The 26,863-nt window shown below is 37.7% G+C and overlaps 1 protein-coding gene and 1 long non-coding RNA gene across 5 annotated transcripts in view; one reads left to right on the top strand and one right to left on the bottom strand.

The window, feature by feature from the left end:
- scamp3 (secretory carrier membrane protein 3) overlaps positions 1 to 4,713 on the bottom strand; it is a 28,242-nt gene extending 23,529 nt beyond the window's left edge. The window contains exons 1-2 of one of the 3 annotated variants that reach the window (XM_039767080.1): positions 4,605 to 4,713; positions 4,209 to 4,476 (exon numbers count right to left, since the gene is read on the bottom strand). In XM_039767080.1, coding sequence (XP_039623014.1) covers positions 4,209 to 4,259 — 51 coding nt within the window. In that variant the 5' untranslated portion in view covers positions 4,260 to 4,476; positions 4,605 to 4,713. Of the gene's footprint in view, positions 1 to 4,208; positions 4,580 to 4,604 lie in introns of those variants that run through there. The other 2 variants (XM_039767095.1, XM_039767089.1) reach the window with 2 other exon arrangements.
- Positions 4,714 to 4,723: 10 nt separating this feature from the next.
- On the top strand, positions 4,724 to 24,535 carry LOC120537861. Of its 2 annotated transcripts, none has more exons than XR_005635403.1 (3): positions 4,724 to 4,808; positions 22,831 to 22,963; positions 23,055 to 24,535. It is a non-coding gene; the product is annotated as an uncharacterized LOC120537861 (long non-coding RNA). The 2 variants fall into 2 exon arrangements; XR_005635404.1 differs by lacking the exon at positions 4,724 to 4,808 and adding an exon at positions 4,831 to 5,112.
- Positions 24,536 to 26,863: the final 2,328 nt, after the last annotated feature.

Consider the following 26,863-nt stretch of genomic DNA (forward strand, 5'->3'; position numbering starts at 1 on the left):
TCAAAAGCTGATCAGTCTGGAAAGAAAATCTACAAGGAATCACACTACTTTTGTTCCACCTGTGTATTGTGCATTTCACTGTGCTTCAAGATATACCACACAAACATATTTTGACAGCAAAATACAGTATTATTATTATTTGTATCATTATACTTTCTAAACTTCTGACTTTTAACTTTTAGTGTTTTGCATAATTTACAATAGAAAGATCCGATTTAATAAATAAGCAAATTTTTCAAGCCAAAAAAATGCAACACCTTTATACATGTTTTTTGAAGAAAAAAAAATTTTACGCTAAGGATGTTAAAGGACAAAATAGGGCCTTGAAATACCAACTGTGGACTACTGCAGACTGGAAGAACATCTTATGGACCAATGAATCAATTTGAAATCTTCGGTTCATCATACAGGGTGTTTGTATACTGTCGAGTTGGTGAAAGAATGATTCCTCAGTGTGTGACACCAACTGTCAAACATGGAGGAGGAAGTATGATGGTTTGGTTTTTTTTTTTGCTGGAGGCAGAGTTGGTGACTTGAACAGACGGACTGGCATTCTGAATCAAAGGGTCACCGCTGTTTGGCTGTTGCCATTGTTTATGTGCTCTTTGCCTTGATTTCATCAAACATTAAGACAACAGACTGCATGCATTTTTAGGAGGTCTGAAATAACTGAGATGTTCCAAAAAGTCTGACCGGTAGTGCATGTCTAAATCAATACAGAAATGGTTAAACTAAGACAAAAAAACAAATCAAGCTTGTGCCAAGGCCTGTGGGTTGAGCTAAATAAGAGAGTACACAAGAGAGGACCCAGAACCCTGGTTGAAATGAAGAAATTCTGTAAAGAGGAATGGTCTTCCAGATTCCCTACTCCTGGGGTCCCCAACTCTGGTCCCAGAGGGCCCCAGTGGTCGGAGAGTTTCATTCTAACCCTTTTCTTAATTTGTGACCTGTTTTTGCTCCTAATTAACTTCTTTTGAATTAATTTTATTTTACTTGCTCTTGAAGACTCAGACCCCTTAATTGTTTCTTTTCCCTTAATTAGCTGCCAAACAATAGTGTGATACAAAATGAACCAAAACATGACCAGCAAACTGTGTTAATCATACAATATCTCAAAATAAAGAAAGGTGAACGTCTCAGGAATACTGATCTACTCAGGTCCCCAAAACATTTTAACAGTGTTCTGAGAAAAGAGAAAATCAATAATTTCAGAAATGTATGCTACTGCAGAGTGAGAGCAGCAACAAGCCATTGAATTAAAGAATGGGTTTACTTAACAACAAGAATAATAGCCTAATTAAGCATCTGGTGGGAGTGAAACTGGTTGGAGATTGAGGCCCTGATTTAATTAGTCTTCTGTTAGCTCTCTCACATTTCATTTCTGTTTGGGTGCCATTTAAGGAAAGAAATGAAACAAACCAGAGGAACGATGAAGAAATTCAAGGAAACAAATCTTAAGAAAACAAGTCAATTAAAAAACCAGCAGCCACTGGTGCTCTCCAGGACCGGAGTTGGGGACCCCGCCCTATTCTATATTCTCCAACCTTATAGGATGTTACAGAAACAACATTGTGCGGTTTAATTGGCAAAGGGAGACTACACAAATTATTAAGTGCAGGAGTGCCAATAACCATGGCACATTTAGTTTAAAAAAAAATTCTTGATGAAAATTTTTTTTCTCAGAATAAATTTATTTCACTTAAAGGCTTGATTTCTCTATTTTTTCAGTGTGTGATTAAAGTAATTAACCAAAGGGTGTTTTATAACATTTATTACTCGTCTTTACCAGGTCTGTCAATAACTGTGGAGGAGACCTTAAGCCATGCAATATACAAAATTGCAGCTACAGAAGAGTGTATGTCAGCTAAATTAACAGACTGGATTGTGGGCAGAAGGAGTTTTCACATTCTACACAACTAAACAAAACAGCTACAGATCCATAGACTCATACAGGTAAGAAGGAAATGCTCCACGAGGAATGAGGTCACCAGTGGAGTACCTCAGGTGTCTGTCCTGGGACCTTAACTTTTTCTGATTTATATTAATAATTTTGATTCCAGCATAGTTACTAAACTTTTGAAATTCACAGATGACACTAAAACTGGAGGAATGGCAGACACTGAGACAGTGACAAAAAGAATTCAAAATGACCATGCCGTTTAATGCAGAAAAGTGCAGGATTGCAGGATTGTAATTAGAAATACAATAGTGGACACACTGTCCTCCAGGAAGCAACCTTTGAAGAGGATTCGGAGGTTAACGACGACACAACGTTTTCATCTTCAGAGCAATGTGCAGAAGCATTTAATAAGGCAAATATAATGTTAGGTTTTTTCGTAAACACTGTTGAATATAAATTGAGGGATGTTATGCTTAGACTACATATTGCACAAGTAAGACTGCATTTGGGAGTACTGTGTGCAGTTCTGGTCACCACGCTACGAAACAGACATAGCTCTCCACTTACACATCTCCAAATTCTGCTATCAGTTGCATTTTAGGACTCAAGGACACGTCATATATCGACAGACTTAGACAATTAAACCTGTTTAATCACAAACAAAGGAGACTGCATATGGAACTTAAACTAGGTCTTCAAAATTCTCAGAGATATGAATACGAAAAGCAGATCTAGTTTAATTCTCACATACTTGAGGACACTAGTGGAAATTAAGGGAAAGTGTATTTAAGACTGAAGGCATGAACTGTGAGAATCTGGAACAGACTACTGAGACATTTAGTTGAAGTATAAACCTTGAAAACCTTTAAGAAGTATCTGGATGAGATTTTGCCACAGCCTAGATATTAGTTAAACAAACAAGCTTGATGGGCAAAATGGTCTCCACTCGTTTGTAAAATTTATTATGTTCTAATGCACAACTGCTTTGTTAAAAATGACATTCCCCCATTCTTAGACAGGACAAGCACACCAGGACTTGACCAAATATTTTGAAAGGTCTAAAGTGATGGGTTTTATTCAGAGCTGATGAATGTTGCTGTTTTCTTTGCTTTTCCTTTTCACTTTACAAATGCAAACACTTTTTTTTAAGCCATTGGTCAAAGGAAATTAAGCACTTGTCTGTTCATGTCACTCTTCTATGTATAGAACGTTTACACATGTCTTGCAAACACTTGTGTGCCTACTTGACTAGCAATGATGGACTTTTGGGAATGAGTTGATACTTGAACTTTAGGGATGGGCCAGCTCTAGCATTTCTGCCATCCTAGACAAAGCTATAAAATGTTGCTCCCAAATCTTGGAGTTTTCAGGGCAGTGTTGTACATACATTATATTGGAACATTGTGGTGGCACTGGTTCACCATTATTGTTTTGAGTGCTCATGTACATGTATATTATAGTCAAATAAAGATGGTTGCCCAAGTGAGATGATGCGATATACAGATATTATATAGAAGAGAGTTTGTCGGGGGTGGACTTCATTAGTGTTTCGAGCCAGATGAAATGATATAGAGATATTATATCAAAGAGCAGGCAGGTGGGTGTCAGGGATGGTCCCTGGTAGTGTTTTAAGTGTTTTAGTGTTTTGAGTGCACAGATATACCCATATTGGTTCAAACAGTGAAAAAAGCACCCCAAACCACCACCTCCTTGCCACACTTGGGGACTGCCTAGTTCACTTAAAGGGTGGTACCATCCCTGATGCCCGGGCAAATTAAAGGGTGTGAAAAATGTCAATGTTGGGTTTTTTTAAAAATTTTACTCAATTGCCATGTAAATAAATGATAAATAAATGAAAAATGACTGTAAAAGTTCATTTTTAAGATGTATTTATTTTAGTTATACGGGATATGTAAATAGTTCAAATTGAATGCAAGGCTATTTGTTATTATCGTTGTTAAAAACAGTTTATGTATTAAAATTCACTCACATTGTTGCATGGTATTGGTGACATTTTCCAAATATCTATCCCACACCCATCCACATGAACCTCCCCAGCCCCAACCTGGACATCGCCTGCCTCGAGTCGCCGCTGCTCAATTTTCCTCGTATTATTTATTTATTTAAAAATCAAAATATGGTCACCCTACCACTGGTAAGTAACCATCCTATCCCGACAAATAACACGAATGAAAACTACCGAAAAATACGACACTCGCAACTCTCCCCTCTCTAAAGGGATACAAGTGGCAAACCTGTGTGTATTATAGTCAAAATCATAATTAATAAAACACGTATCTTTCATTACCTGAAATGGATTGGTTGCGTCCGGATCAGGAAACTGTGTGTACTGAGACATTGTTGCTTTCGCTTGCCGCACACTGCCAGTTACTGATGCGTTGTGTCTTCACCTGCCGCTGGCTGATAAACTCCAAGCAGTGGCGCACACCACCGTGCCCACACAGTCAGAAGAAGAGAAAGCCGAAGATCGACGTTTCGCGGGAGAAGGATGGCAACTAATTCACTTATCTTTCGCTTTAAGAGCTGCTGCGGTCTCCAATCAAGCCGCAGGTCTACTAGAAACAAAGAAAAAAAAAAAACGTAATAATGTACTGTTACCCACGCCCCTCTGGTTTACTCTTTTGCGCACTTCATCAGTCAGGTAACTCTTAAACTAGGATTAGATTTCACTTTGAATCTTTACCTTCGCCCCTCCGGGCAGCTGGTACTCCAAATCCGGAAGGCCGATCACGTGAGGAACGGGCCACGTGACGCAGCACTAAGCAATTGGATTCGCCTGCTTTACGTGTTTGCTTACTGCGCAGACTACAGAAAGTAAAGCTTTATCGCAGATTCACATACCAGAACACGTTCATTAAAGTTTACATATCAAACCATGGCAAATGAGGTTGGTAATCGTGAGTGTTTTCAAATGATAAAAGATCGCATTGTTTTTGCTTTTCGTTGAAGGCGTGCCAAACGGAAGCACGGTTGTCCGAAAGAACGTGACATGACTGTTTGGCCTTCTGTGCTAGACGTACGGGATGTGGTGAAGTGAGTGTTTAGCATGGACACGGGGAAGGATACTTAAGGAATTGCGTCATTTTTAAAGAGATGAAGTGCGGCTTCGGGTTTTCGGAACCGACAAAAGGAAATAAAAACGACTTTAAAGGACCCTGCAAACGGACATGGCTGGGTGCTAGCAATAAAAGGTAACACTGGCACTTGGGCATCTGCAAGAAGATGACACAGCCTATAAGGAAAGAAATCATAACATTTAATAGTATATGCAGTTGGTGTTTACCTTTCTTAAGGTTTAGATGTTTTGTATAAAAAATGGCCTGCACAAAAAATAACATATTTCTAGGATATTTTGTTTTAAATAGACCATTCAATTAAACAACATTTTATTGTTCACGAGGGAAATTTGGTTTGTCAGCAGGTTTTACAGAGAGACCAAGACGTAATGTTAAAAGCACATCAACAAAAAACCCAGCTATCAAACAAAATTAGTAAAATAAATTTAATATAGCAGTAGACATGTGTGGCAACAATTGAAACTGAGGAAATAGTGGTTGTATCCTGTATGACAAAATACACTTCGATTTCCATAACACAAGACTATTAAGCAGCTCTTCTGAGATTCGACTGTTGAGACCTTATTATTTTAATACTGCTCCATTTTATAATTATGCACATTATTTATATTCTTTTTTTGTTGCTGACATTAAGATTTTCAAACCAGGCAATCAGAATATAAAGACAGACTTCATACAAATTTTCTAAAGTAGTGAAATTATTGAAGTAGTTGCACTAAGTAGACTCCGCCTCTTTAGTCAGTAGAGGCACTGTTGTAACATTTTGCAGTTGGTGTCTGTGTTTTCCTGAAAAGTCTTTTCTGAGTTTACGATTATTCCCAGATATTTATAATTGTCAACAATTTTCACTGCATTGCCTTTGACAAATGTTTCTTGTAAGTGAATGGTTTTTCTCCTGAAATCATTTATATGTTCCTTAGTTTTTTATAATGTTTAGTTTTAAAAAAAGAGTCTTCATCTTTTGGCGCCTTCCGTTAGGGGTTGCCACTGCGGATCATCATCTTCCATATCTTTCTATCCTCTGCATCTTGTTCTGTTACACCCATCACCTGCATGTCCTCTCTCACCACATCCATAAATCTTTGTTAAGGCCTTCCTCTTTTCCTCTTCCCTGGCAGCTCTATACTTAGCATCCTTCTCCTAATATACCCAGCATCTCTCCTCTGTACATGTCCAAACCAATGCAATCTTGCCTCTCTGACTTTGTCTCCCAACCGTCCAACTTGAGCTGACCCTCTAATGTACTGATTTCTAATCCTATCCATCCTCGTCACACCCAGTGCAAATCTTAGCATCTTTAACTCTGCTACCTCCAGCTCTGTCTCCTGCTTTCTGGTCAGTGCCACTGTCTCAAACCCATATAACATAGCTGGTCTCACTACCGTCCTGTAGACCTTCCCTTTCACTCTTGCTGATACCCGTCTATCACAAATTACTCCTGACACTCTTCTCCACCCATTCCACCCTGCCTGCACTCTTTTTCACCTCTCTTCCACAATCCCCATTACTCTGTACTGTTGATCCCAAGTATTTAAACTCATCCACCATCACCAACTCTACCCCCTGCATCCTCATCATTCCACTGACCTCCCTCTCATTTACACACATGTATTCTGTCTTGTTCCTACTGACCTTCATTCCTCTCCTCTCTAGAGCATATCTCCACCTCTCCAGGGTCTCCTCAACCTGCTCCCTTCTCTCAGTACAGATCACAATGTCATCGGCAAACATCATATTCCCTGGGGACTCCTGTCTAATCTCGTCTGTCAACCTGGCCATCACCATTGCAAATAAGAAAGGGCTCAGAGCTGATCCCTGATGTAATCCCACCTCCACATTGAATGCATCCGTCACTCCTACCGCAGACCTCTCCACAGTCACACTTCCCTCGTACATATCTTGTACAACTCTTATGCACTTCTCTGCCACTCCCGACTTCCTCATACAATACCACAGCTCCTCTCGAGGCACCCTGTCATATGCTTTCTCCAGGTCCACAAAGATGCAATGCAACTCCTTCTGGCCTTCTCTAAACTTCTCCATCAACATCCTCAGAGCAAACATTGCATCTGTGGTGCTCTTTCTTGGCATGAAACCATACTGCTGCTCACTAATCATCACCTCACTTCTTAACCTAGCTTCCACTACTCTTTCCCATAACTTCATGCTGTGGCTCATCAATTTTATTCCCTGTAGTTACTGCAGTCCTGCACATCCCCTTATTCTTAAATATCGCACCAGTACACTTCTTCTCCACTCCTCAGGCATCCTCTCACTTTCCAAGATTCCATTAAACAATCTGGTTAAAAACTCCACTGCCATCTCTCCTAAACACCTGCTTCCATAGGTATGTCATCTGGACCAATGGCCTTTCCATTTTTCATCCTCTTCATAGCTGTCCTTACTTCCTCCTTGCTAATCCGTTGCACTTCCTGATTCACTATCTCCACATCATCCAACCTCTCTCTCTCTCGTTCTCTTCATTCATCAGCCTCTCAAAGTACTCTTTCCATCTGCTCAACACACTCTCCTCGCTTGTGAGTATGTTTCCATCTTTATCCTTTATCACCCTAACCTGCTGCACATCTTTCCCAGCTCGGTCCCTCTGTCTAGCCAATGGTACAGGTCCTTTTCTCCCTCCTTAGTGTCCAACCTCTCATACAACTCATCATATGCCTTTTCTTTAGCCTTCGCCACCTCTCTCTTCACCTTGCCTTATCTCCTTGTACTCTTGTCTACTTTTTGCATCTCTGTGACTATCCCACTTCTTCTTTTCCATCCTATTCCTCTGTATACTCCTGTATTTTGTCATTCCACCACCAGGTTTCCTTTTCCTCCTTCCTTTTTCCAGATGTCACGCCAAGCACCCTTCTTGCTGTCACCCTTACTACATCTGCTGTAGTTTCCCAGCTGTCTGGTAACTCTTCACTGCCACCCAGTGCCTGTCTCACCTCCTCCCTAAACTCAACCTTTCAGTCTTCCTTTTTCAACTTCCACCATTTGATTCTTGGCTCAGCTCATCCTTTTCTCTATCTCTAATGTCATCCTACAGACCACCATCCTATGCTGCTTAACTACACTTTCCCCTGCCACCACTTTGCAGTCTTCAATCTCCTTCAGATCAACTCTTCTGCATAGGATGTAATCTACCTGTGTGCATCTTCCTCCACTCTTGTACGTAACCCTATGTTCCTCCCTCTTCTTAAAATACATATTCACCACAGCCATGTCCATCCTTTTGGCAAAATCCACTATCCTCTGACCTTCTTCATTCCTCTCCTTGACACCATACCTACCCATCACCTCCTCGTCTCCACTGTTCCCTTCACCAACATGCCCATTGAAATCCGCTCCAATCACCACTTTCTGTCCCTTGGGTACACTGTTCATCACTTCATCCAACTCACTCCAAAAATCTTCTTTCTCACCCATTGCACACCCAACTTGCGGTGCATATGCACTAACAACATTCATCATCACACCTCCAATTTCCAGCTTCATAATCATTACTCTGCCTGACACTCTTTTCACCTCCAAAACACTCTTGACATACTGTTCCTTCAGAAAACTTCTACCCATTTCTCCTCCCATCCACAACATGATAGAACAATTTGAATCCACCTCCAATCCACCTGGTCTTACACCCCTTCCATTTAGTCTCTTGCACACACAATATATCAACCTTCCTTCTCTGCTAACTCTCTCCCCTTACCAGTCATACTGGCAACATTCAAAGTTCCTACCCTCAGTTCCACTCTCTTTACTTTCCTCCTCTCATCTTGCCTCTGGGCACGTCTCCCCCCTCTTCTTCTCATTCTTCTTCTTTGGCAAACAGTAGCTCAGTTTCCGCCAGCACCCTGTTGGCTAACAGTACTGGTGGCGGTCGTTGTTAACCCGGGGCTCGACCGATCCGGTTTAGAAATTTGTGGTGTTGTCCACATATTGATTTGGCAAAATTTTACACCGGATGCCCTTCCTGATGTAACCCTCCCCATTTATCCGGGCTTGGGACCGACACAAAGAAACACACTGGTTTGTGCATCCCCTGTGGCTGGGTTAGATTTAGAAAAGAGTCATCACATCAATTTACACATTTATCTACTACAAACCGGATTCCAAAAAAGTTGGGACACTATACAAATCGTGAATAAAAACTGAATGCAATGATGTGGAGGTGCCAACTTCTAATATTTTATTCAGAATAGAACATAAATCACGGAACAAAAGTTTAAACTGAGAAAATGTATCATTTTAAGGGAAAAAATATGTTGATTCAGAATTTCATGGTGCCAACAAATCCCAAAAAAGTTGGGACAAGGCCATTTTCACCACTGTGTGGCATCTCCCCTTCTTCTTACAACACTCAACAGACGTCTGGGGACTGAGGAGACCAGTTTCTCAAGTTTAGCAATAGGAATGCTCTCCCATTCTTGTCTAATACAGGCCTCTAACTGTTCAATCATCTCGGGCCTTCTTTATCGCACCTTCCTCTTTATGATGTGCCCAATGTTCTCTATAGCTGAAAGATCTGGACTGCAGACTGGCCATTTCAGTACCCGGATCCTTCTCCTATGCAGCCATGATGTTGTGATTGATGCAGAATGTGGTCTGGCATTATCTTGTTGAAAAATGCAGGGTCTTCCCTGAAAGAGATGATGTCTGGATGGGAGCATATGTTGTTCTAGAACCTGAATATATTTTTCTGAATTGATGGTGCCTTTCCAGACATGCAAGCTGCCCATACCACACGCACTCATGCAACCCCATACCATCAGAGATGCAGGCTTCTGAACTGAGCGTTGATAACAACTTGGGTTGTCCTTGTCCTCTTTGGTCCGGATGACATGGCGTCCCAGATTTCCAAAAAGAACTTTGAATCGTGACTCGTCCACAGAGCAGTCTTCCATTTTGCCACACTCCATTTTAAATGATCCCTGGCCCAGTGACAACGCCTGAGCTTGTGGATCTTGCTTAGAAATGGCTTCTTCTTTGCACTGTAGAGTTTCAGCTGGCAACGGCGGATGGCACGGTGGATTGTGTTCACTGACAATGGTTTCTGGAAGTATTCCTGAGCCCATTCTGTGATTTCCTTTACAGTAGCATTCCTGTTTGTGGTGCAGTGTCATTTAAGGGCCGGAGATCACGGGCATCCAGTATGGTTTTACGGCCTTGACCCTTACGCACAGAGATTGTTCCAGATTCTCTGAATCTTCGGATGATGTTATGCACAGTTGATGATGATAGATGCAAAGTCTTTGCAATTTTTCGCTGGGTAACACCTTTCTGATATTGCTCCACTATCTTTCTGCGCAACATTGTGGGAATTGGTGATCCTCTACCCATCTTGGCTTCTGAGAGACACTGCCACTCTGAGAAGCTCTTTTTATACCCAATCATGTTGCCAATTGACCTAATTAGTGTTTATTGGTCTTCCAGCTCTTCGTTATGCTCAAATTTACTTTTTCCAGCCTCTTATTGCTACTTGTCCCAACTTTTTTGGGATTTGTTGACACCGTGAAATTTTGAATCAACATATTTTTCCTTTAAAATGATACATTTACTCGGATTAAACGTTTGATCTCTCATCTACGTTCTATTACAAATAAAATATTGACATTTGCCATCTCCACATCATTGCATTCAGTTTTTATTCACAATTTGTTTAGTGTCCCAACTTTTTTGGAATCCGGTTTGTACATTGTTCTGTAGTTTGTATGTTCTTCTCTGTTCTTGTTAGTTCCCTTAACATTACATTCTCCAACCCAAATAATCCAATTAGGGGAGCAGTTTTGGACACAAGGCAAGAAAGTACCTTGGACAGGGTTCCTGTAGGGCTCAGCACTAACTTTTGAAATTAGTTGTCAGGCCTGGCAGCCAGGTATCATATTTTGAGTAATTAAGAAGCTATGCAATTATATGTTGATTCTTTTACTTGCTACTATAAAGCAATTCAATTTATAGTTGTATCACTTAACATGTCAGAATTATGGCACTATGTACATCCATTCCTTGAGTCACGTGGTTCGCTCAGACTTAGCTTGTGGGGATTTGGTTGGTGTAATTCAAGTTGGTGTAATTCAGGTTATTGAGCAATTCATACATTTGTTTCACAGCTAAAACACTTATTAATTAGCATTTGAAATTTAAAGTGGTAAATGTTTATTTAAAAAAACGTAACAATATACATCCTTTGTTTTCTTAAAGTGCACTTAATATGATTCCATTCTGCTATCCCTATTGTAATCTTGCTTTCATTTAATACTTTACACCAACAAATAAAAATGAACTGCTTATACAAGCCCAAACAACAAGATTTTGCTTCAGCAAGCCATCACCAAACCCAATAAAATGAAAAACGTTTCCTAATTTTAGCATAAATACCCATATCACAACATTGTAAGCAACATCATAGGTCTTTCTTGTCCAAAAAAACGAAAATATATAACAATCCTCCACATATTTTAAAGTGTAATAACCGCAGATGCTTGTGTGTGTGTGTCATCTCTTCCCGCTCACCCTCTGTTTTACGTCTTTTTTACTAAAGAAATATGTGAATTTCCCCATGGGATTAGTAAAGTATCTATCTATCTATCTAAAACCTTCAGCACAATTTCTCCTACTTGTTCCTTTTTTGGGTTTCTAAAATATTGATCCTTGTATCTTGTATTTAAATAAAAAGTAATTATTACTAGTATAACATATTGATGTTTACTTTAGCAACATTTCACTGCTTTGAAGAAACAATAAAAAATAAGTGAACAAATCTGAATAACATTCTACCCATTGTAATGAAAAATGTTGAGAATCAGCATAATTTGCTGTGTGATGTAATCTTAAATGTATTATCGGATATTTTGGCTCCAAACACCTTCACTTTAGTTCCATCTTTTTCATAGTACATGCTTCAGTTAGTATACAGTGGAGGAAATAATTATTTGACCCCTCACTGATTTTGTAAGTTTGTCCAATGACAAGGAAATGAAAAGTCTCAGAACAGTATCATTTCAATGGTAGGTTTATTTCAACAGTGGCAGATTGCACATCAAAAGGAAAATCGAAAAAATAACTTTAAATAAAAGATAGAAATTGATTTGCATTTCATTGAGGGAAATAAGTTTTTGAACCCTCTAACAAAAAAAGACTTAATACTTAGTGGAAAACCCTTGTTTGCAAGCACAGAGGTCAAACGTTTCTTGTAATTGATGACCAAGTTTGCACATTTTAGGAGGAATGTTGGTCCACTCCTCTTTGCAGATCAAATCCCTAAGGTTTCGAGGCTGTCTCTGTGCTACTCTGAGCTTGAGCTCCCTCCATAGGTTTTCTATTGGATTAAGGTCCGGAGACTGACTAGGCCACTCCATGACCTTAATGTGCTTCTTCTTGAGCCACTCCTTTGTTGCCTTTGCTGTATGTTTTGGGTCATTGTCGTGCTGGAACACCCATCCACGACCCATTTTCAGTTTCCTGGCAGAGGGAAGGAGATTGTCGCCCAGGATTTCACGATACATGGCTCCGTCCATTTTCCCGTTAATGCGATTAAGTTGTCCTGTGCCCTTAGCAGAAAAACACCCCCAAAGCAAAATGTTTCCACCCCCATGCTTGACGGTGGGGACGGTGTTTTGGGGGTCATAGGCAGCATTTTTCTTCCTCCAAACACAGCGAGTTGAGTTAATGCCAAAGAGCTCTATTTTGGTCTCATCAGACCACAGCACCTTCTCCCAGTCACTCTCTGAATCATTCAGGTGTTCATTGGCAAACTTCAGACGGGCCTGCACATGTGCCTTCTTGAGCAGGGGACCTTGCGAGCCCTGCAGGATTTTAATCCATTGCGTGTAATGTGTTTCCAATGGTTTTCTTGGTGACTGTGGTCCCTGCTAATTTGAGGTCATTAACTAACTCCTCCCGTGTAGTTCTAGGATTCTTTTTCACCTTTCTCAGAACCATTGACACCCCACGAGGTGAGATCTTGCGTGGAGCCCCAGAGCGAGGTCGATTGATGGTCATTTTGTGCTCCTTCCATTTTCGAACAATGCACCAACAGTTGTCACCTTCTCTCCCAGCTTCTTGCTAATGGTTTTGTAGCCCATTCCAGCCTTGTGCAGGTCTACAATTTTGTCTCTGACATCCTTGGACAGCTCTTTGGTCTTTCCCATGTTGTAGAGTGTGGAGTCTGCTTGATTGATTGCTTCTGTGGACAGGTGTCTTTTATACAGGTGACTAGTTAAGACAGGTGTCCTTAATGAGGGTGACTAATTGAGTAGAAGTGTCTAACCACTCTGTGGGAGCCAGAACTCTTAATGGTTGGTAGGGGTTCAAAAACTTATTTCCCTCAATGAAATGCAAATCAATTTCTATCTTTTATTTAAAGTTATTTTTTCGATTTTCCTTTTGATGTGCAATCTGCCACTGTTGAAATAAACCTACCATTGAAATGATACTGTTCTGAGACTTTTCATTTCTTTGTCATTGGACAAACTTACAAAATCAGTGAGGGGTCAAATAATTATTTCCTCCACTGTATCTTTAATCTTCACACACGTGAACATACTTTTACGCAGCAGACATGTTGTAGTGGCTGTGGGTTCTATGAGATTATTCTTCTCTTTGTCTCTCTAAGCTTGTGGTTTTCAAAGTACTTGGGGGTGTCTGGAGCACTCAAGGCAAGATTCAAGTTCTTGAAAAAAATCAGTTCCAGTTTTGAAGATTGTCTTTAAATCAACTAATTTAATTATTAAATACAAAATTGAAAATATTAAGCAATTGATGCATGCAAATGTATCAAAGTAGTTAAAGACTAGTGCTGCAGTTCTCAACCAGTGCAGTATCTGAGTTGCTTTCAGGTAATAAGTGAAGATACACCCAAAGAGAGAGAGAGAGAAGGGAAAGAGTGGCCCAAAGCTATGTTGCATTTCAGTTCTATAACTGCATCTCACAGTGTTCCTGTAGTGAGCCTCCACTCCTGTCTCACAAACCTGACCTCACTCTTCCATTCCGTTTATGCCAATTCCTGTTCGTGGTGCCCAATGTCACATCTCCATATCGCTCCCCACCTCTTTGAGTCGATCCATACCAGGATGGCATGAGAACAACATGCCAAGAGTTACAAATTTATGCAAAAGAGTGCTTCATAACAGATGGGTGTTGCCTTTATTAAATCTCAGTCTGCAAAATGTTTTTCAGTCTCTCATGCTCCATCTCACTCTGTCTCAGGTCAGTCCACCAAGATTACAATAATTTCTAGTTTTGCTAATCTTGTCTGCTGCATCATCTTTTTCAGAGTTTTACAAATTCATAAGCTAGTGCAGAAGAATATATAATGTAAAAGAAAGACAGATGTTAATTAATAATGCACACAACTAACATTTAATTTTTAGTACTAATAAAATTAATCAACAGCAGAAAGCTTTTGTTTTGGACTTAGTTACTAATATTCAGTAACCTTCATCCTCCCTTAAAAAATAAATACTAAACCTAAATACTAAATAGCTTATCCTATAGAAGCAAAATTGGAACCATTTGTGAGAGGTTTTCCTGTTTTTGCCCATAACAAAGGGAAAAAAAACTTAATATGTTACCTCTGAGCTACTTTTTTCGTGCTTTAAATCTGGATTGATACATAGCTATACTTTTTGCACATGTGAAGTATTGAAAGGTTTTCCTTTTATTCCATATTAATTTGCAGTAGTGTTTGTACATTCAAATAATAAACTATTTGGCATATACATTAACATTAAACAACAAAGACCCACACAAAGAATTACCAATAATCCATTGTTAAAATTTTCCAAATGAAATATTAGGCAAGGGGGATTAAAGAAATATTGTCTTTAGTTGTGTGTATAAGAGTTCAGTGCTCAACAATTTAATATTAAAAAATGGTGGTGCTTCAAAACATTTCAATTCCTGGAGATGTTACACCAAGAAAAATGGTTGAGTACTCTGGCCTAGAGCTATCATGTGATACTTGATCACATATGCGTCAATTGCCTGCTATACTTAGTAATTTACTTTGAATAATAGGTCTGCTATTATCCAAGTTTATGCTGTGTGACCTGTTGTTAGTGGAATCCAACATCCAAGATCATGGTTAGTTTCATAGCATTAGGGTTATATTAGAGGGGGGACCAGATCAGTGGGTACATTTTGGGGTTAGGTTTAGGGTTGGCTTAAAAAGTTTGTGAGCCATAGTCCTAAGCTTAAGGAGACTTTTAACATTCCCGTGAAGTTCACACCCAACTCACTCACATGCTTACACGACTGCTATTTTTTTTAACTTGCTTTGCCCACATAAAGTAAAGCCAGGAAGAGCAGAGTACATGAGTGTAGCTTACATTTTATTTTAATTGTAAAACCGACTAGAAATCGACAAGTCATGTGCTGATCTGTCAATTATACATAACGAGCAAAAACTGTCCATTTCAGTTTCACTGCCAAAAACTGCTGTATCACTTTATTGGTTGACATTCTTGGCAACCAGGAGTCAAAAACATGGTTGCCAGTTGCCTTAAAATGGTGGTCAGTGGCAACCTGGCAACAATTAATGTCAAACTCCGTGCCAGTCTCACAGGACCTGTTGATACATATGCTCAATAACGAAACAAGGCCAATTTACCATTGTCGTTTAGCCTAATCTGCATGTCTTTGAGGAAGTGGGAGGAAAAATGTGGTACCCAGAGGATAACACAAGGTAATTCACTTCCTGACTTTTATGTTGTCCAAATTTCCATCCACTTAGATTTTAAACGTCTTTAGTGTTTCTCTAGTTTATTTCTGTGATATCCCTGTGAAGAAATGTTGAATAATTTCTGATGTGACTATAGTTCTACTTAACTTCTTTACTTCTCCTAATATTAATAAATTAATATTTTTCCAATAGAAAATCCACCCAGAACCTTACATATTCACTTGTCTGCTAACATTAGTGTCATCAGCACCTCTAATAGTAGTGTTTTAAGCTGTGTTTAGAAATTTTCAGATTACAAATATGAAAGTTTTGAAATAAGGTAGTTAAATTCAACTAATTATAGCATTTAAGAGTGGCAACATATTACTTGTTGATTAGTACATGTTTGTAAACCCTTCAGTGTATTCTACAATAGTGACCCTATAAACCCAGGACATCATTAAGTATGGAGCACAGTTTGGATCATCAATCTACATATGATCATGAATCTTATAAACCACAAACACCTTAGATCAAAATTATAACAACAACATTATCAGAGAAAGTTTATTGATATATCCTAGTTGTGTGGTGGGTGTGGCAACGTGGTCTCAGTGCATATTCCCAAACGTGAGCACTTGCATATCAGCTCATTTTTTCATCTGGACAAATGGTAACCCTCTCTCCATAACTCAGTGGAAATGTGATTCTTATATTACGTAAAACTGAAAAAAATAAAATTTCTCTTTAAGGAATGTCCCAGAGTTGTTTCATAATTTGACAAGAATTCATTAATTGTATTCTAAAATAAGCATGCTGGGCCTCTGCTTATCTTTTTTGATGTACAGTATTAGTGTACATGATGAATTACTTAAAGATGGGTCTTTCTGCTCATATACTGTAGTTCTCTGAATTGAACAGGGATGTGTGCTGGGTGCTAAGTTAATTTGAAACTGGTGTTTGTAATTTTGTATTGATTGTTTCCTTTGCTGAAATATATTTAACTTAATTGAAAATTGCATAGTTAAAATTCATGCCAAAAGTAATCCACATTTTAAGTGACTTTTAGCTCCCATACATCTTCAATAATACAGACGTGTTTCAGGAATGGATTATATCCTAAACATCTTATAATGCTCTTAGCTGCAACATCAATAATATTGTTACTATAAGAAAAACAACATCTTTGCCTTCATTATTATTACTATACTGTGCTGTATATATACAAACCGGATTCCAAAAAAGTTGGGACACTATACAAACCGTGAATAAAAACTGAATGCAATGATGTGGAGGTGGCAACTTCTAATATTTTATTCAGAATAGAACATAAATCACGGAACAAAAGTTTAAACTGAGAAAATGTATCATTTTAAGGGAAAAATATGTTGATTCAGAATTTCATGGTGTCAACAAATCCCAAAAAAGTTGGGACAAGGCCATTTTCACCACTGTGTGGCATCTCCCCTTCTTCTTACAACACTCAACAGACGTCTGGGGACAGAGGAGACCAGTTTCTCAAGTTTAGAAATAGGAATGCTCTCCCATTCTTGTCTAATACAGGCCTCTAACTGTTCAATCGTCTTGGGCCTTCTTTGTCGCACCTTCCTCTTTATGATGCGCCAAATGTTCTCTATAGGTGAAAGATCTGGACTGCAGACTGGCCATTTCAGTACCCGGATCCTTCTCCTACGCAGCCATGATGTTGTGATTGATGCAGAATGTGGTCTGGCATTATCTTGTTGAAAAATGCAGGGTCTTCCCTGAAAGAGATGACGTCTGGATGGGAGCATATGTTGTTCTAGAACCTGAATATATTTTTCTGCATTGATGGTGCCTTTCCAGACATGCAAGCTGCCCATGCCACACGCACTCATGCAACCCCATACCATCAGAGATGCAGGCTTCTGAACTGAGCGTTGATAACAACTTGGGTTGTCCTTGTCCTCTTTGGTCCGGATGACATGGCGTCCCAGATTTCCAAAAGAACTTGAATCGTGACTCGACCACAGAACAGTCTTCCATTTTGCCACACTCCATTTTAAATGATCCCTGGCCCAGTGACAACGCCTGAGCTTGTGGATCTTGCTTAGAAATGGCTTCTTCTTTGCACTGTAGAGTTTCAGCTGGCAACGGCGGATGGCACGGTGGATTGTGTTCACTGACAATGGTTTCTGGAAGTATTCCTGAGCCCATTCTGTGATTTCCTTTACAGTAGCATTCCTGTTTGTGGTGCAGTGTCGTTTAAGGGCCGGAGATCACGGGCATCCAGTATGGTTTTACGGCCTTGACCCTTACGCACAGAGATTGTTCCAGATTCTCTGAATCTTCGGATGATGTTATGCACAGTTGATGATGATAGATGCAAAGTCTTTGCAATTTTTCGCTGGGTAACACCTTTCTGATATTGCTCCACTATCTTTCTGCGCAACATTGTGGGAATTGGTGATCCTCTACCCATCTTGGCTTCTGAGAGACACTGCCACTCTGAGAAGCTCTTTTTATACCCAATCATGTTGCCAATTGACCTAATTAGTGTTTATTGGTCTTCCAGCTCTTCATTATGCTCAAATTTACTTTTTCCAGCCTCTTATTGCTACTTGTCCCAACTTTTTTGGGATTTGTTGACACCGTGAAATTTTGAATCAACATATTTTTCCTTTAAAATGATACATTTACTCGGATTAAACGTTTGATCTGTCATCTACGTTCTATTACAAATAAAATATTGACATTTGCCATCTCCACATCATTGCATTCAGTTTTTATTCACAATTTGTTTAGTGTCCCAACTTTTTTGGAATCCGGTTTGTACTTATTTTAAAATTTAAACTAATTTTGTTAACATTACAATTTTTTAAATGAATAATTAGCATAGAATACTGGTATGGTACAAATTAGAACTCTAACAACCAACATTACAATTTTTTAAATGAATAATTGGCATAGAATACTGGCATGATACAATTTAGAACTCTAACAACCCAAAGTTGCAATATTTTTGGAAGTGTGGAGTAAGTAGAAGTTGATGATCTTCCCTAACAAAGCACCTTTTGTCATTATAAGGTTTTATATCCATTTATACATTCCTTAAATCATGGAAAATATTTATAAAGAGCTATAAAAGAAGAGTTCCATCATTCTCCTATTGCATGTGTCTTATTAAAAACTCACATACCTTGCATGTATTCGATCAATTTGATCAGGACATCTAAAGACTGTGAAATTTAATAAAGAACAGCTGTTTCAAAAACAGGTAGCACAGTGGTTTGTGCTGCTGCCACACAGCTTTGAAGTCATGGGCTTTGATCTCGATTTGGAGTTTGCACATTGTCACTATCTCTGCATGGGTTTTTCTCTAGGTAATATAATTTGCTCTCACATCTTAAGATTTGCAAATTTAGTCAACCAAATTTTAAAATAATTTAGTATGGATGTGTGCATGAATGTGTCTAGCAGAAGTCTAAGGACCGTCAAGGGTTTGGATCTTGCCTTATAATCTTGTCAGGAGAGACAGAGACCACCACTGCCCACCTAGAGCAGTGACTTTCACTATATGGATTTGGGAAATTGGTTGATGTGTATTACAGGGAGTTCTATATCTTTTGTGTGCCTGAATTATTATATGTTAGACCTTACAGTCTCATGTTCGGAATTTAGTGTTGGTTTATGGTCTTTGATCACTACTTAATTAATTTTGGAATTTGACTACATGTGATAAGAAATTCAATTTGTAACAAAATTCGTTAGAACATTCATTTTTAGAAGACATGAACTTTTATTGTTTTAAAACCACTGAGAGTATCACTTTGCAATTAACTTTATGTCTTTCAAAAAATACTGTGCCAGTGGCCTATTTATGTATCTGTTCACAGTGCAGCCAAAATGTGATAATAAAGCTTAATGTGGGTATGCTTGTTTGTTCTTTATACAATTCCAAACCTTTGATCCAATCTCAACCAACCTTTGCACACATATCCCACATTATCAGGAAGTGAAAATAGATTACTTTGTAGCTCAGACTTTTGACTCTGGGGTGCTTGAGTCGGGGGTGGGATTTTGACTTTTAATAAATAATGTAATTTATTTCGGGGCTCAAGATCCAGGAAAAGGTTCTGTCCTATATTCAAGCAAAGTGATTTGTAACACATAATAATTGTGTGATAGAAAAATATTTATTTTTGAATTGCAATTTTCAATTTGCAAAGTGTGTTCTGCTACCAGATAGAAGTTAGATAGCTCTGCTTTATAATTACTTAGGCTATGCCAGGTCCTGCTGCTGGTACTTAATAAAGATTACTGTGCTACACGCAATTGCTAATATGGGTGTTACTCTGTGTGAGTTTAAAACATTAAATCACCCTAAACATTAAAGGAAACATTATTTGTGTATTTAAGTTGTGTAACAGTTTGTATGTAATCCAGAAAAGTTAGAACTTTGTGTGTGCAGATTTCTCTGTTATCAAGACTTTTGTAAATTTGTGTTTTTCAATTGGAAAACATTTTTGAGATTGCTTGTACAACTAAACTTGATCATAACTTATCTGTCAATCTATTTTCTAACCTGATTATTCAGTCCATGGTTGTGGGGAGCTGGTGTTTATTTCAGAATATATGGCTAATTACCATATTTTATCATGCTATTATATGGAATCTTAATGTATTTAATTGGATTTATGTGCCATCAATAAACAAAACATATATTTAATCATAATTCTTTGCCATGCATGAACAAAACCTCCATAATGTGAAATTAAAATGTATGTTGTACAGAGCTATCCATTTCTACATTATCAGGTTGCCTAATCCATTTCAGAGATGTCATTGAAAAGGGTTATCCAGAAGGCATTGACACAATGCAGGGACCAAGTAAAGGAGCCAGTCCATCACAGGGCACGGTTCAACACAAACTCTCCCTCACCCATGCAGAGCTAATTTAGACTTGACAAGTCGGACTTTGAAATTAAATTACAGTCACAAATCTTTACTGATAAGTTACTATCACTTTTCCACTTCTATACAAAGCAAAGTTGCCAAGTCTGAATTTATTTACAGTTGTGCTATGTCATCATTTATTAGGTGTTCTACTACAGATGAAAAAGGCAGAAAAAAATGAAATATTCCAATGAAGATCGAACAAACATATTCAAATAAAAGTGCTGAGATCAAAACCAGGAGATTGAAAGTACCAAAATATCAAAACCCACCACATAACCCAAACAAAAGTTGAAAAAACATGCAAACCTGGATTCCAAAAATCATTTTTACTTGTTTACACCACAAAAGACTGTTGAATTCTTGGATGCCAGATGGACTTCTGGGGATTCCATTGCAGCAATGGAGACCTGTTTCTAACAACAGAAGAGACAAAATGGCAGCACCCATGGTAAAACAAAATAATGCCAAAAATATAAATAAACATGTTAAATATTTAAAACATAATAAATGGAACAAAACCTATCAAAAAGGTAAAAAAAATGAATTAAGATTACTATGTAGAAACCTGCAGAAAGATCTCAGAATATTGCTTCATCATGAGATTTTGCGTATTGACTAATGGCAAAACAATTACAAATAAATGCATTGTTAAAACTGCACCTTTTTATAAAGGAATGAAAATTCCAATATCATGAGCACATTTACTATTATTGACTATTTTTAAAGTGCAGTAATTAAATACAGGAATAGCTAGTTTTAAATGGTGCCTGGAGCTGGGTGCCCAGTTTCTGTTTCATAGAACTTCAGTAGAAAATAGTAGGGCTTTGTCTGGTTTCTCTCACACTTCATGTACTCCTGGCTGTATTTTCTGAATAGGAGTCAGGCCTTTCCTTATACAATTTATATGAATACACACATATAATGATTAGAAATGTTGTCAGATGTACCATATATGGCTAGTTTTTTGTCATCTCCTCCAGCACATTCTTCCTTATTTCATAAAAGTGCATGTGTAGTAATACACGTGGTCCCAGATATTCAAACATTCTGTATTCTACTAAAAAATCTTTATTAGTCCAAAAAATATTGTTTAGAATGAGAGCTACTCAGATTAAGCCATTAGGCTATAGCAATATTAAAAATGTGAATCATTTTGTGTTCTGTTTAAACTGGACACTCATAATTTTCTAGTTTCCAATTGAACGTTTTTACTGGAATGCCCCCTCATGTAAAGATTTTCTATTCATCAATCCCACCTTCAAAATCCAAGATAGCTGCATGATGCATTAACAGAAAGAGAAAGCTGTAGTTTTATACTGTTTATTAGTACATCTGTCTATTTGTGTCTCATACACAAAGAACAGTCCAACTTCTATCTGTGGACATGCTGCTCTCACATCTTAAGATTTGGGGATACGCAATTTGGATGCACAAAGTATCACGTAATACATTGTTATGAACTGCTACATGATAACAATAGGTTAATGGCTAACCTTAGAGAGCAAACCTCACTTCCCTCAACCTGTGAAATACAAAAATAAAAATAATTGAAAGCAGAAATTCCAATTTAAAACGTAAATGTTCTTTTTTTTTTATAGGGTGAGATCAGCTAAAGTGGGGCATATTTTGGGGAGATTTGCCATAAAATACCACTAAACAATTATCAAACCAGTTGTGGTAAACTCTAAATTTTAGTATGACTATTTTTTGAGAATATTTGAAATAGTGTACAATTTCTCCAAGACTGACTTTTTGGATGAGGAAGACCACCATTCTGCTCAGTCTCCGTATGTTCTCCTAAATTTACCACAACTATACAGCCATTTCATTTACTTACTGATTTATATAATGTGTCCTTTTGTTACCAGTTATCTAATCTTTTATCATAACTTCAATTAGATTAGAAGGGACACATGCTTATATTAACAGAACCAGCCTATATTAATCTATAATACACCTCAAAATGTTTGCCCTGCTTTTGTATTACCAGTATGATTGTATTAGTTAGGATCTTAATCATGAGCAGCAGTTAATATCAGAATGAAAGATGAAAAATTATTTTTTAACATGGAGAAGTATTGTTTTGTTCTAAATTGGTTTTTTTTTTTCATTTCAACAAATTAAGTAAATGGTTAAGTAAATTAAGTATGTCAGAGTTCTGTCAGGGCTGTAATGTTGACAAAGTGTGCTTTTTTTAGTCTGTGTGGAAATGAACATAAATATGTTTGTAGATTGTTCAGAGGAGCACTCCATTCCCAGGTCCATTATACCAGAGAGCAATGGACCTCAACACATACTATTTGAATGAGGACATGACAAACTTGGCAAACCTGGCTGAAGCTGGAGACTTTCACACATTAACAGGTTAGATCATCATAATAATAATTATAATAAAAATAGAAATGATGTTAACAATATTGTGCATGCTAATCTGTTACATCTTAATTTGTTTTAGACAGCTGCTGGGAGAACACCGATGCCACAGTCAACCTTGCTTGCAAATGCAGGCTTTAACAAAGACCAAACACTGTTTTTGATTGATGTGGCAGCACATTGGGACTGAAGGCATAGGTCTACCAAAAATTCAAAATGACCTGAACACACGCTTTAAAAAAGGCAAACAGAAAGGAATTACCTTCTTGGAGGACAACATTATATAGTCTTTCTTGTTCTTGAATCATCAGAGAGGATAGAGGTGCATGGGCCCGAAGCTCTAAGACATTGTAGATGTTTCACAGCATGCACTGGCACTGTGTCCAGCCAAGCAACAACACCAATTGCCATACCAACATCACCTCATAAAAAAGAAGGGTGCATAACTAGTTTAATCAGTTCCTGCAAGAGTCAGAAGAAGCCAGTTGGCAGTGCCATGAAGAGACTCTAGCACAAATGAAGTCTGCTGAGCATGTTTTTGAGGCTCTGATGAGTAAATTGTTGCACAAGCTACAATCTGTTGCTATTTGGAGAAGCTTGTACTGGTCATTGGGAAACAGTTACATTATTTGTATACAGTTTATTTGAGGCTTTCAGGACAAGGAATAGTGTTTTGGTATATAGCTTTTAAAATGTGTATATGTTTTGAATACAAATACTTATGTTACAGTTTGGATATTTTGGACATTGTGAACTCCTCATGTAACTTTTAACCAATTAAATGCAGAGCTGCTGCCATAAGTTACACTCAGCCAACATAACTGTCAGGATTCAAATACGAATAACTTGAGAAAGAGAGCTGAGAAAAAGGGATGAAGAGGAGGCATCCAGGTGAGAGCAAACAGACCATCTCTGCTCAGAATGCAGAGACATCAGCAACTGCTATTTTTTTTTGTTTCTCTGAAACAGGGCTAGCTCCTGAAACTCTAGACACAGTGATAATTTCTTACAATACAGGTTTTTCAGTCTTTCACAGATATCTGAGTTAATTTTCCAATAAAAGCAAAGGGGGAGATACTCCTTTAGAGGATAATATTTCACATATTTTTTTGTGAACAACATGTGGCATGCAAATGATAAGATTTTCTCTAAAAGCTGTACACCTGATTCAGAAACGATTAATGATCAGGTTTAGTCTATTATATCTTCAAAAGGAATTATCTGTTGTTTTTCACCTTCCCATTTTGTGATGTAGTGTTCCTGACAGTATTTTTCTTTTCTACATCATTTGCTGGGAGCCTTGCATTTGCCAGTGAAACACAACAAATTGGTTCACAAAAATATTTGTTCCCCTTTAATATTCTCTGTAGTTCCTTGCTTGTTGCAGACTTCTTCACAGATGACAATACTGTATCAGAAATATATTTTTTGCTATTTCCTCTTCTGAAAAATTTTCCCCTTGCTTTTAATATACCACCACATCTTTAACTGCTCTCTTGCTAGTAGTACTGTATAATAAAATACATATTTTTCATTTTTGACAATATTCCTGGCTTTTAAGAATTTGTTAGTCATTTTTGTTTTGATTAACTTTTTAAAGAATATTCTTTTTTTAATTACTAATTTGTTGCCATTTCAGTTAAATCATTATTTCACTATTTTCTGTATTTGTTTTTTCAATTGCATCACCATTTTGTGTTTCTGGACTTCATAGGCACTGCCAGTTTGTGACTGATCTCCTTGATGTTGCATTTTTGCTATGTATATAATGCCCTTGTGACTTGTGACATGGTAGTCATTATATTTAAAATGTCCACTGTCACTAAGCTAGTGCCTACACCTCAGTAAGACAAAGAGAGGTATTGCAAGAGACTAGTACTTCTACAAATTATCTATTTAGCAAGATCTTTTAGTTTTGAATTGTAGTTTGGTTTTGACTTAAGATGTGGATAGTGACTAACTCAAAAGAAAAATGTTTATTACACCCTTGGTTTGGCTTAGACTATTTTTTTGTTTTCTCCTTTAGAGGATAATATTTACTCATTTCTGTTACTCTTGGTATTTCTAATTTCTGTTTTACTGTAACTGCTGCATATTCTCATAAACCATTCTTGTAGACATTATAACATATTCCTTCTTATGAAGTATTTTTATTTTGAATTTGAAATTTCTGAATTCCCTCATTGGATTAATAAAGCTTTATCCAATCTAATATACTGTAATCCAATACGGAATTGTCATACTTTGCATTAAATATATGTTTCAGATTTACCTGACTGCTACTCAACTGTCTTTCCACATAGAGTTTTTCCAGTTTTATTTCTTTAATGCTTTGTCACATCTGTCCAAAAGCCACTTGTCTGAAATTTATTAGGGTAATGCTAATTATCAAAGAGGTGTGCATTTATTTTTAATAAAACATACAGAGTCAAAGACAAAAAGGTGAATACAAACTTCAAAGGAGAAAAAAGAAAAACAAAAAAATTCTGTTTGTAAGGGCACTCACTACTTTACAGAGAAGCCCTAACATACACAGTAGGCATTTCCCAAGCACCACATTAAAGCAATCTCTCTCTCTCTCTGTTTTCTCTCTCTTTTTATATTGGCCTCTTGTCTTCCCACCAGAAAGTCCTTGTATCTAGCTCTTTTCCAACTGTAGATTCAGTTATGTCTCTTCCTAGAGGTACATTTAAACCCCTAGGCAGTGTAATTTATGGACCAGGTTCCATAATAACCTTTTAGGTCAGGATAGCTTTCTTGGTGTACATGGATTCCAAGTTAGAGCTCTCCCTGGTGACCTGTGGTGTCATTGCACAGTTTTTAGGGCTGCAGCAGTGCCTTATGTATGTTTTTCTATCTATTTTTATCTTTCCCTCTTCGCAAAATATTTTACCATTATGTTTTTATTTTTAATCTTATCCCACAACTATATGCTCCCAATCATCCCGATCTTGCTCAGTCAGCACCACCACCACCACCTAGAGAGTATTACAAAAAACTGCCGTTGCCACAACTGAATTGTTTTGACATTGGATAGTTGACTTCTTTCTTCATGACTTCTATTTTGCTTTTGGCTCTTTAGATGGGAGCTACACTTTTTTAAAGACTTTTATTTATGAATTTGCTGGATTCAGAATTACAGTTTTGTTCAGGATTTTAACAATTAGATTTTTGTTGTGGTTGATTAGCTCTTCCTATTTTTTGCCGGTTTATTTCTGTGCTTTTCTTTATTTTAAAATCTAATTAGCTTCTGAGCCTTTTGTAATTAGTTTGTTTGTCCTTTTCCTTTTGGAGAAGTTTTTCATTTTTGTCATTTGAAAAATTAAATTGCCCCATTTATTTTTGTTCTTTGCTTTGTCAAGTCCCTTTGGCTTTCTCAACCTGATGAATTCTTTAACAGATCTATTAATTATTTATATACAAGTTTGGCAGCTATTTTAAGTTTGGGAGGGTTTTCACAGTTTTGGCCTTTCCATTTATACAAGTAAAATTGCATGCTATTTGTTTATTTGTTCAATAGTCATGCAAAAAATGGATGAATGTAGTTTTATGAAATTCTGCTTGTGAATTGCCATTAGTCCAACTTGAAATATAAGCTATATGGTATATTAAGGGGGAGGAGCAACTCTGAACACCAGTACTGATACAGGAACTACAATTACCATCAGACCGCAAGAAAGCATCAAAGGTAATGGGAGGACTGTTTTATTGGCGCAGCACCCAAAATAGAAAATGGTGAGAGTTTACTAAAAGACCCACAAAACAAGGCCAGGGCCTTCCCTAGCCTGCCTAGAATAGGCATCACCCTAGGCAGCCTCACTTCTCAGGTCCACAAAATCTTGTAAAAATGAGAAGTTTCCTTGAAAAACAGAAAATACAAAAAAGCCTGTA

This window comes from Polypterus senegalus, chromosome 1 (assembly GCF_016835505.1).
Source record: "Polypterus senegalus isolate Bchr_013 chromosome 1, ASM1683550v1, whole genome shotgun sequence".
In the NCBI taxonomy this organism is placed as follows: Eukaryota; Metazoa; Chordata; class Cladistia; order Polypteriformes; family Polypteridae; genus Polypterus; species Polypterus senegalus.